The sequence below is a fragment of the Ursus americanus genome, chromosome 35, assembly GCF_024610735.1.
Source record: "Ursus americanus isolate L20-20 chromosome 35, mUrsAme1.1.p, whole genome shotgun sequence".
Taxonomy (NCBI): domain Eukaryota; kingdom Metazoa; phylum Chordata; class Mammalia; order Carnivora; family Ursidae; genus Ursus; species Ursus americanus.
In genome coordinates, this window is record NC_142161.1 from 5,770,148 (window position 1) to 5,782,310 (window position 12,163).

Sequence of the window (12,163 nt, forward strand, 5' to 3'; positions counted from 1 at the left end):
TGTAACAAACGACCACAAACTTAGCGGCTTGAACCAACACAAATTTATTATTTTACAGTTTTCGAGGTCAGAAGTCCTCAAACCAAGGTGTTGGCAAGGCTGCATTTCTTTTGGAAGATCTAGGGCAGAATCTGTCTCCTTGCCTTTTCTAACTTCTAGGGGCCAGCTGCGTTCCTGGATTTGTGGCCCTTTCCTCCACCTTCGAGGCCATCTTGCAGTCTCTCTCTCTGCTTTCCTCTCATCCACTTTTTTCTGACTCTAACCCGCCTGCCTCTTTCTTAAAAGGACCCTTACGATTACATTGGGCTCATTGGATAATCCAGGATAATCTCCCCATCAGGAGAGTCCTGATTTTAGCAAAGCAGGAAATTAGATCATTTGCTGGAAGTAAAGGATTTTGCCAAGACACTTGGGGAGAGCGGCAGAGGTCTGGGAGCAGAGTGCCCAGATGCCTGAGATGACATGCCAGGCAGGGTTCAGGCAGAGGAAGAGACCATGCCGGTTATCGGAACGGGAGGAATTTCACATAGATCATTGTTAATTAGTAAAAAGGAGTGAACTGCCAAGGGAAGCCAGAAGCAGCAGGTGCAATGTTGAGGGTCCAGCTCCAGCGTCACAAAGCAGGGGGTGGGGGGAAAAAGGGGGGTTAGAACCGAGGCTCAATAAATCCGAAACGGGATTTATGGGAACGCCCGCCAATATCAAATGTAGGACAGGCAAAGAAAAGGCAGTGACTGTTTATTGTATTTGTTTGTTTGTTTGCTTGAGGGAATTTAAGTGGCCCCTGACTACTGCTTTCCGCCTTCCAGAGGCTGGAGAAACTTCCTGTAATTCAACTGCTCTAATGGGGGTAGCCTGGAGGCCACGCTAGCTAGCTAGCTAGGTGGGGGGCAGTGTGGAGTGGTTGCAGGAGGCTGGAGGCTGCAGAGTGAGGACCGGGGTGGGCGGGGTGGGGGTGGGGTGGGAGGGGTCCGTGGGAGGGAAGCACAGCCATTTGAATCTTGATAGGTGGGGACAATTTGCCTGCAAAATGTGGTCTCGGCTTTTACTCCCATTCAGTAGTATTTCCTTATGGCGTGTCATCAGCTTTTGAAGGCTACCTTTTGAAAAAATTTGCATTGCTCCAAGAGTGAGGCACTCTTTTCATGTTTAGCTACTTGGATTTTTTTTTTTTTTTCCTGGGAACTCCCTTTGGTGTCTTGCACGGGGACTTGAATCCAAGGAAAGGCTCATTTACGTAATGAGAGTGTCCTCAGTGCCTAGTAAATCGTATGTCCTGGTGCAGTCTGGTGAACGAGATAGCCACGGTCCAGAGCTGAATGCGGGCCGGACGGTAGAGATGAAAACACAGGTCTGAGTACACGTTCGGGGCTTCTCCTGTAGATGCAGCGGTCAGGGAAGGTCTTTGCACGGAGACACGCACGTGGAGAGTTGGTAGACGGGACATGATATGCTACATGGAGTCGGGGAAGGAAGCGTTCTTGGCAATCAGACACGGCAGGGGAGGACTTCCCGGTGCCCGAGGACCTGGCATGTTGGGAGATCGGGAAGGTGCCTGGGCCAATGAGAGCACAGTGAGTAATGAGGTGGGTTTATTCTGGGTCCTGAATGAATTCAGGGGCTGACCTGGGCCCCTATATTCAAGGCTTTCTTTTCTTAGGTAAAAAGCCTACAATGAAACGTTGGGCCAATGTTTTTTGTGGGCATGCTTGTGGAATTAGGCTCGCAGGGACTCTCAGAAGCCCTCATCTGTCACGAAGCAGGACTACTATGGATCATTCCTCGTAAAGAAGGGAGGAAGAGCTTCTGAGAGTTGATTCAGTGCTTTCCCCTAACTGCCCCTGCTTGTCGCTCATACTTTGTAAAGGGTCATATTCTTGGGAGTTAACGTCTAGCCCTCATGCTGCCACAGCAGCCTCCTTCTGCTTTAATCCGCCCTCACTCCACCTTAGGGAGGAGGAAGTGAATAAGGGAGAATACAGAATGGGGACCCAGTGGGTAGATTGTGGGGCACACCCCCTTCCTCCTGTGGGTCCTTGAGCGCTCTCGTCCAGCATCACTGGTGCGTAGTATGTGCCTGAGGGCTGTGTGTGTGTGTGTGTGTGTGTGTATGTGAGTGCGTGAGTGTGTGTGGTGGCTCACCCCCACGGATAATGCGGTGGGTTCCAGAGAAACACAAGCTTGAGTAGGTGGTTTAGACCAGCTCAGCATTAGGCTTGAGGAGAGTCAGGTATGCCTTCTTCCTGGCCTTTCTCCGGCTGTTGCCCAGGTGAGGCACCCCCAGAGGGAAGTATGGAGATGGCTTCCTGGTCACCCCCAGTCAGGGTAACAATGCTGCTCCCAGTGAGTGGAGCTGAGGAGTGCTGAGTCTTCCCTGTGTCTAAAAGACTGTCCTCAGATTGCATTCTTCAATCAGATCAGTATCCTGTCTCTTGAATAACAAATTATCATTCCTTTCACGTCTACTCACTGAATTCCCAAGACCTTGGCCATTTCTGGTGCCCTCTCCGTGTTAATCTTAAGTTAGGACAACCAGACACAGTAGGGACCTGAATGTGCCTCCATTCAGGGGAGAGTATGTCTGACTTCCCTGACTGGTTTCTGAAATTTTGTTTTGTTTGTTGTTGACAAGACTTCCGAGGTAGATGGAGAACAGGTTTGTCATCGGGATGTCCGAACTCTCGAGAGTTACCTGTGGTCCCAGGGTGAGCTGCGTCCAGGCCAACCTGTCCAGCACAATATTTTCCCTCCGCCCCTGAATGCCCTGAGTCTTTCCCCTTGGGGGTTCCTCGAAGCCCAGGTGTCCCTGGCCCTGAGCAGTCTGGGACTGTCTCTTACTATTGCCTCTGACTCCCTTCCCATGATGGCAAGTGGCATCAAACTGTCTGTGGGGGATTCTCTTTCTTGGGAGAGGGGCAGAGGGGATGATGATACCACCTAGTATGGAGGGTCAGACCCATAGGGGAAGAGGGAGTGGTACAGAAAGGAACCCCTTAGGTGTCGGGCGGGGACAGTTGCAGACCAGTGTGTTAGCGAGCGACACATATCTCTAGCACTCTGTACTTCTCAGAGCTTCTTCACATTTCACACCTCACTTCACTCACCAGGACTGTGAGGCAGGCAGGATGTAAATTATTTTCCTTTGAAACACGAAGAACCAGATACAGAAAAATGATGTAATTTGCCCTAGGACGAAAAGCTAATGACAAAGCCAGGAGGCTGCTAGGACGGATTCTAATTTACTTCTAAAAAAGAAATCTGCATGGTTTGCAATTTGTTAAAAAGTAACACCTAGTGCAATTGTTGGAGGGGCAGAGTTTAGGATTTGGTGGGGTACTTGCTGGCTATTATAACTAGCCAGGTCCTTCTTCTCTGGACCGTCCTTTACAAATGACCTATTTCCCAATAGGGTTGGATTTACCTGGACGTCGTAAGTAACAGCCCTGTTACAACTCTGGGAAAACAGTATGCTGACATCAGTTTTTCTGGGTCCTTCTCTCCTTCTTTTAGCTGAGTGCCTAAAGATGCTTCCAGAAAAGGCATGCTACACGGAGATATGAATTACTTCCTTTTCTCTCTTAGGGCTATTTTCACTCTAGGCCCAGGTTTCATTTGTGGAGTAAATGGTTCTCTTTCAGACACTCTTAGTTTCAGTCATCTAGGACTAGTTTGAGTAGCAGTATCCTTGGAATCTCACTGACATATCCGTAGACTTGGAAGTTCTTTTTAAAAAAAGAGCAGGAATTACTGCCCCAAGGACATGTCCCATAATCTCCCAGGCCATAAAACCATTCATTTCTATTCCTGTAGTTGAGGGCAACAGACTCTAGGGCCAACGTATCTCACTCTTGTCTCTTATGAATTTAGTCTTTTTGGACATTTCCTCCAGAAAATGGCCCCTATTGGGTTTGCATTTGGGCCAGAAGTCTCAGCTGGATATATGAAATGTCAAGGGTTCTATGTCTATAGATCATAAGATGGCCAAAGAGGCCCGGAAGATGTCTGCCCGTGTGTCCTGTGCCAACATAGATTTAAGGAAAACACATCCATTCTTCTAGCCGGCAGTGTGGTCTGGCAGGCTTCACAAGCCTGTAAGTTTTACTACTTTATTTTGGATTCATCACAGAGAAGCCTGCTGCCGAGTCGGCCCGCATGCATGGAGCCCTTATGGGCCAGGTATGGGGCTAAAGGCTTTACGTTCATGATTTCATTTAATCCTTATAATAACCCACTCACTCCCATTTTAAAGCTAAGGAAACAGGCACGGAGAGAAACAGTATCTTGCCGGCGACCACCTACCTTCTAGGACTGGAGCTGGAGTTTGAAGCAGGGCCGGCCTTCCTGGGACCACTTACTAACCACAATGCAATGCTGCCTCCAGCAAACCACCACAAGGGGGCGCCCTGCCCATGTCTGCGCCAGTAAAAGCGGCGCTTTATTTTCCCTCCTTGGGGTGTGGGGTGGGTACGATTCACACATTCCTTTTTTTTCCCACAGTTTTTGTCCAAATGCTGAGACTCCTTCAATAGTGGACAGTTTCAGGCTAATGCAAATGTGGCTACCAGGACTGGCTACTATAATTCCAGGTCTAAAATACTCCCTGAAGGACGCCACTGCACTATGAAAAAAGCATGTTGAAGAATAGGAACCAGATTTTCCTTCCTAGGGTAGTAAAAGAAAGGATTAGTTTTAAGGAAAACTAACAGAAAGCGTCGGGCTTTACTCACTGAGGATGTGGTATCATAATTACACAGAGCGTTTGGCACACGTGGTCAGAGCATAGAACAGGGATTTTCTTTAGAAATTGTGAATCATCCAAACCATGTTTAAGATCTCTGGATAAAGCTGAGAATTTTATGGGCCTCATTTTTCTTCTATGTCTTCTGACAAATAATGAGTGGCAAAGCAATTGGGATACAATGTCATAGGACAAAGGCTCATATCTAACGTTGACAAGTGACACCAAGGATTTGCAGGGCTGGTGATTCTTGTCCAGCCTCTGACACATCTAAATATGGGTGTGTGATGGGGCCAGGTGCCTTTAAATGGCCATCCTTGGGCTGGTCGAGCACATAAAGACAGGAAAAAAAATACACGTTCTATTAAAAAAAATCTTCGTTCCACCTGAGAATCGTTAGCATATAAAATGTCTAAAAGACAATGTGAGAACCGTGGCAGGACACAGCAGCAAACTGACTCAGAATCTCTTCGTTTTGTCCACTGGTTCCCGTGGAACCGAGGGAGGCATGAGAACTTTGCCTCCCTAGTCCACAGTGCGTAGTGGCGTGGGCCACCGACGCAGCCCCCGGAAGACCATGGCTCATCAGCAGAAGGAAGAGAGTATGGCACCAAACTTCAGGAGTGGGAAGTGAAAACCTGATTCAGGAAATCCTGAGGCTCCAGATGGGGCTAAGGGAGAAAATACAGTGGGGGTCAAGGCAGGAGGTTACCTTACAGCAGTAATTGAGCCGAAATGCATAGTATGTTTAATTTCCTTGACAGCTTTAATTGGCTGGTTTAAACCTAGTAAGCATCTGGGGAAGCCAGGCGCCCTACCATCCGGAGCCTGCTGAAGTCATTTCTTTTTTCTTTGCAAAAGACAAGATGACCGGGGACACCAAGAAGGCAAGTTTGAGAGTAAAATGTGTGCATTTCTAAGAACTCCCCAGTGACTGTCATGCAGGCAGGATGGAGGCTGCTGGAAGCCACCCTGAACCAGCCCTTTATGGTTGGTAATGCTGAGGAGCCCTTAGGTGAAGCAGGATTTAAAAAGGGTCAGACAGCAAGGCGGAAGGGTACGGAGGAGAGAAAGGTTGGCGGGGAGGTAAAAATGAAGACTAATTTTGTGTCAGGCTGGCTCTGGCTATGCAAAATCATTTTATATGTAAGTCCTGGATCTTCAATAGGCAAATCAAAGGAAAATCCACCTTCCATACGTACCATCTTGGCACAAGAGGGCTGTTAGTGCATTCCCATTTATAGAACATGAGATTTGCCTTGTGGGTGGGATGTCTTCTTTTCCCATGTCTCTAAAGTCTTTACATTTCTCATACTCTGATAATGGCCCACCTGAGGTATTTTCTGGTTTTAATGACCCCTGGCAATACTGTCACCTGCCTAGCCATGTCCGGAAGGGCAAGAAGGTGTCACAGAGAGATTTCAGGGGCATCAAGGAGCACAGCTCAGCTATCTTCCTGCTGCTTGTTGTGCGCGTGCGTGTGTGAGCATGCAAACGTATGTCCAGCCACCACCCAGGCTCGCCCGTGCCAGGGGAAGAGGCACTGCAGAATGGGTATCAACAGAAATAACATCAAACATTTGCATTTCTGTTTGAAACTTATTTCTGGTATTTTTCTCCTCACTCTTCTTCTACCTCTCCTCTCCCACTCCCCCTCCTCTCCCACTCCCCGCCCTCCAATCTGTTTAGGCAGATGATGATTATGATGGGTCAATAGTTTTTCCTAAGCACATCTTCACTGACAGCAAGGGGGAAGTCACCATGGATTTTTTTTTTAAACACTTAGCATGTTAATCCTTCCGCCCAGATTGAAAATTAGTTGTGTATGATTGCTAACAAATACAAATTATATTAAGGAACGAGTCATCTCTGCAAGGCAGTGGGTTTATAATTAGTTTGCAAGAGCTGGTGCCTTTCACTACATAATTAACTTCAGGCCGCTTTCTTCATCTAGCCATCTCTCTATCCTCTCTTCTCTGAAAAACTAGAGACTGTAGTCTTGCCCTTCCACCCAGAAAACACGTCAGAGTCCTGCCCGCCTTAAAAGCACCTGTCCCCGCCAACCCAGGGTCTGCTCTGTCCTGTGTCACCCACGTCACTTCCCTTGAAAACAAACCGGCGATGTGGTCATTATTTCCATAAAAATACATTGACATCAGTTGATCATTTCTTCCCAATTTAACAGGGCATGAAACTAGTCTGCTCAATGAGGGCGCATGCTGTAATGGGTGTTTGAGTTGAGCACATTACCAGTATCAGTAGAAAGGGAATTTATTCATTGGCTTAATTCCTTTACCCATGAGAAGGAAAAAAAACCAAAAATCAAACAAAAAAACCCCTCTTGCTGGATAGAAGCTCATTGTCTAAATGAAGGTTAGCTCGTTTGTCTTTTTTACGTTTCAGGTTTTTCCATCAGAACACATATAAGGAAATGCTATGATTATGCTCTTAGGTCTTCCGGAGGCCCATAAGATCTTCCCACCAGCATCAAAAGCGTGAGGATGCCTCCCTTTTGGGTCGTGTTTTACAGATTTGACAAATAATTGCGAGAAACAAACTTTCATCACAGAGTTAAAATATTTAATGACAAAATTAGAGTTAACTGTAATCACGAATCATACAGCAGGAGTTACTTGTCTCTGAAAGAAACAAAAATTATGTTTGACATCCTAGAGAAACTTCTGAAGAGTTACTAACTGTACAACAGACAGCCGCGGTGTTACGATTCTAAAAATGAAAAGCAAACCCTATTTTTATATCTCTTATGGAGGGCATTCTGTAAATATTTTTACATAAATGCACAACCTTTGTTAGCCACAAAAGTAGTAGCATTAAGACAGATTCCACTGTAGTTTTAAGTCTAACACAATCTTTTTCAGAGCTTAAAAAAAGTTAACTACTGATCTTGTTACATTTTACAAATACATTCTTTAATATGAAACATTAACCTGAATAACTGTATACGTCCTGTACGCAGATTATCTAATACTAGTGAGGACGACTACGGCTACGTTCCAGAAGGAGCAGTAATACTGGGAAGCTTCTTCTTTTCTCTCTGTGTTGTCAGCACAACTGAAGAAGTCCTTCACAGAGAGAGAGTATCCCAAAAACTCATGATGAAGTGCAGACGTGGAACAAATTAAGCTGTCTTCTAGCAGTTGCACCCAACGAATTGGTCCCAAAGAATATGACATTTTAGCAATTTGCTCTAGATCAGACTGCGTTAATATTTTGTATCACAGCACCTTCTACAAAAGGATGGCAAAGAACTTCACATGTGTCATCATGGGGCAGCTCTGCACGAGGTTAGGAGGTGGGGGAAAGACGGGGGCTTGCCGCTCTGGCCTTGCTGGGGTGGAGGCCTAGGTAGGCCGTTGACCCAGGGAGGTCAAGGGCATGGCTGCGCCCCGGAAGCAAATCAACAGAGGGAGCTAATAGAGGTGTTTCTTCTAATCTGAGCTATTTTCAGTAAGACTAAAGTCTAACAGGTTAAACAGAGAGTGAAGCAAGAGGGCAAGACGCGGAATACTTACGTTTACGAAGCGTCACTATCGCAGTTCTGTGGGAGGAAGCAGCTCAGGTTCACAGTATGCTTATGACCTCCTCCTCTGCTCCTTTAGAAGCAGCTCTGCAAACCCCCTACTTAGATAGTTGGCAAAAAATTTTATTTTTGAGTTTGGCCAATTGTTGGGAGGTTTTAGATTTACCCTTTCAATTATTTATACCAACTATCTATCTCTGGAGCTAGAATCCAATTTTGGAAGATGAATATATCTATCTGTGTGTATTTTCTGAACTGAGGTCTGCAAACAAAACCCATTTTGAGTGATATTTTGGGTCTGAGAAATTATAAATGCTTCTGTTGGTACTCATCAGAGAGATAGCAAGTTCCTTGCTTCTTTGACCTTTTTAGACACTGAAAGTACAAAATATTAGACTAAACATATAGTTTACCATATTAATTTTAGAGTTTTCTTGAACTGGACTATCTTCCTAAGAGGATTCAGAAATTTGTCTCCAGCAAACCCCATCTTCTTTTTGACATGTACTAAGATAATTTAATTTTTCCCCCCTATAGCCCAACTTTGTCTCCCAGGGAATGTTTTATCAGGAGAAATTAAGCTATTTAAATCAGCATAAATAATCCCAAAGTCATCTTGTGCTGCTGTGTAAGAGGCTACAATGCGTGGACTCAGTCAGCTCAATGGGTAGGAGGATTAGAAAGGGGTCCTCAAGAGTCAGGCAGCTTAGAAATCAATGCTGTGCAGCGGGAGGCTGGGACTGTGTCTGGGATGTACCTCTTGCCTCCTTGTTTCACAAAGACAAAGCACAGCTTTTATGTTTAGCGTTTAACCCTCAGAGAAAGAAAACTCCCAAACTCCGAACCCGGCACTCTCTGGAGTAATGCAAAATCAGGAGGTGTGGGAACCAACTTTATTCAATCTGACTGCAGTGTAAAGGGTTCACGGCCAGGTTTCAGGTCAGACCGGGCAAGTTGCAATGGCCATGAAATACAATTTGTCAAGACACCCATACTTTAAATTACATTAAATAAATAGCAAATAACAACATCAGAACCTCCAAAAAAAAAAAAATCAGATACTGAAACACTGAAGGCCATTTCCCAAGGATATGGTGAGGGTGTTTCTAAAATAGGCATGACTTTGTAAAAAGAAAAGAGATTTTAAAGTAGTATCTTTTCACATTATCATTTACACAGACTTTTATCAGGACAAATCAGTTCTTGATAAAAATCCAAGCTCTTTTCAATATCGGCTGCCGTAATTTGGGGCAATGACAAAAGAAAGAGACATCCATGAATGCACAGAGGTTTTTAAATAGGCTTTTCCTTACGTCTTTGATCTCAAGTTTTTACCCTTTCTATGGTAACTGCAAATAATCAGCACGGAAACAAGTCCTGGAAGTATTTAAACAGTAGCTCAGAAAGTAGGTTTCTATCTGTCATTCTGACTTTTTTGTTTTTGTTTTTCTTTTTTTTTTTTGAATGCTGGTGATGGCTCATGCAAAAGTTTACTACATAAAAAGCAAAATCTAAAACTGATATTTCCCCTGATAAATCCAATTGTTTGCCATAATACAGACTTACGTTTCAAGATATAGAATCTTAACCTTCAAATTAAGAGTGGCTTGGAGACAGAGAAGCAATGACAAAGTGACAGTCACTGCTTGACTCTAATTTCCAACCAGGAACAAGAACATCTGACGTCACCATATGAAAAGTCTTCCGGCTTAATACCACATTTTTTTTTTTAAAGTAATATCTACAGCCAAAGGGGGGCTTGAACTCACGACCCCAAGATCAAGAGTTGAGTGCTCTGCTGACTGAGCCAGCCAGGCGCCCCTCTGGTTTAATATCAAGAAAAAAAGACAACAACATGTTGCCAGTTTAGACCCAGCTCAGCATAGCATTTGGTCCAAATATCATATTCAAACTATTGAAAAAAAAAAAAAGCTAAAAAGAAGGAGAAGACACATTATGGAGACATACATACCGTGGAAAAAATAAAAAAGCTGATGCCACTGCAGCATTTCTTAGCATGATCCTTAGTGAAATATATAAACACAACGTCTTTTCTTTCATATTAACATCTGAAAAGGAAAAGCAAAAAACCCCTAAATGTCCATATACTGGGGGGGAAAAAAAAGAAGCAAGCAGAGGTCTGGAATTCTTGTAAAAACTGCTGGGCAAGCTTCCATTTCTCTCGAGAGGGTCATCGCTGTGATAGGCAGTTTCTCAACATTTGTGCTTCATGGCAAGCTAAGGAGAAAGAGGGATGGCGAAGTTAGGCACCATGAACATCGGGGAGAAGGCGCCATGCTGCTCCCGTCCCCAGATCCATGACAAGAGGGAGCACTGAGGTCTTACCTGCTGTGGCTGTTCGCTGTATTATTATTATAAATTACTAACATTTTCTCAAAGAGCCCACCGAGCCCTGCCTTTGTTACTCTTCCTTAACAGTGGTTCCCTTGGTGTTACGTGTCCTGCCGGGGGGGCATGCTATGTGGCTTTCCCGCACTCCACTGAAGGAGCCAGTGGAGCAGCCAGCGTGCAGGCGGAGTGAGCGATGGACCTAGGACCAAGCAGGAGTAGAACTGAGGTCTCTGGGCTCCAGGGTTACTAGTTACCCAGGAAAACCAACACTCCTCCAATACAAGTATTTACTGATATAGAGTATTACAAATCAACTGTAGAAAATCAGTTGGCATTAATCCACTCAATATCCAGCCTGGACCTTCAACCAAGTTCAAAAGGACTTGATGATGACGTGCTGTTACCGACGAGGGCTGAACAAGAGACCGGATCCAGACCTTTATTTACCACTCCTCCCGCTGGTATTTGAGAAATGTGGCTTGCTGAAATGTTAGACCTTTATAAATGGGAACGCTAATACCACTGTATCATTCAGTAGCTTCCCAAACCCAGCTAGAGCCCACGATGATATAGTGAAGGCAACACAGGCAGGTATGGAACATAAAGTTAAATCTGACTTTGCTTTTCTTAGATCCTTTCCAAGAAGCCCATACGCTGACCCCAAAAGCAGAGCTGAGCCTGAATTCCTCACGTGTCCGGAGGCTGGCATTAGGGATTAATCCCTGGGGTTGGGACTAGGAGTAGGGGACTGGGTTCTGCCATTCAGAACGGCTTGGAGCAAACAGCAGGTGATTCTCTGCAGGCAGCAGCTCTGTAGAAAGCCCCATCATCTGTTTCATGACCAGGTTCTTGGTCCTTGGAGAATGAGCCGGGAACCCCCTGATTCCACACAGTGGTGCTGTCCGTCATTCTGGACGGTGTCAGTGATCTATCTCTCCAGTGTAACCCAGGGCAGTCGGAGTCTCACCTTCCCTTTCCATCGCCTTCCCTTTCTTTGATGTCTTCAAGAACAAAGACATAACCCTGCGGCTGCCACCTCAGGTCACCCACGAAGAGTAACAAACATTTCCTTTGCAGCCGGTGCACTGGGCCAGGTCAGCATGTGATGGAGAGGGAACCTGCGCACCTAGCCCTCGGGCTGCTAATTCACCTCAGCTGAAAGAGCACCCCATTCCTCTCTGCCTGGTGAAACCAGACTCAGCGGGACGGCCACAGACCCTCTGCGGTGCAGACGCTGCGACCGTCAACCATGGGAGGGTGTGTGCGAGCGTACCCGGGCTGCTTCAGCGCTGAAAGGTGGAGGTGGCTAATAACTCCTGACCTCGGAGAGTTCATGGTCCAGGAGACATGGTGGGTGGAGCCCAGGGCTCTCCTTCTGATCTGTTCCAGGGCCCCGCCACCCGCAGCCCCTCCGCTGTACGGACTCCACTTCTTGCTCCGGCTCTAGTTTTTTTTTTTTTTTTTTTTTAAAGATTTTATTTATTTATTTGACAGAGATAGAGACAGCCAGCGAGAGAGGGAACACAAGCAGG

At 45.7% G+C, this 12,163-nt stretch overlaps 1 protein-coding gene across 5 annotated transcripts in view; it reads right to left on the reverse strand.

Moving 5' to 3' along the window:
- Positions 1–9,158: 9,158 nt before the first annotated feature.
- STXBP6 (syntaxin binding protein 6) overlaps positions 9,159–12,163 on the reverse strand; it is a 238,478-nt gene continuing 235,473 nt past the window's right edge. For all 5 annotated transcript variants that reach the window (XM_045802639.2, XM_045802638.2, XM_087858963.1 and 2 more), the window contains one exon: positions 9,159–10,517. In XM_045802639.2, coding sequence (XP_045658595.1) covers positions 10,494–10,517 — 24 coding nt within the window. In that variant the 3' untranslated portion in view covers positions 9,159–10,493. The remainder of the gene's footprint in view (positions 10,518–12,163) is intronic.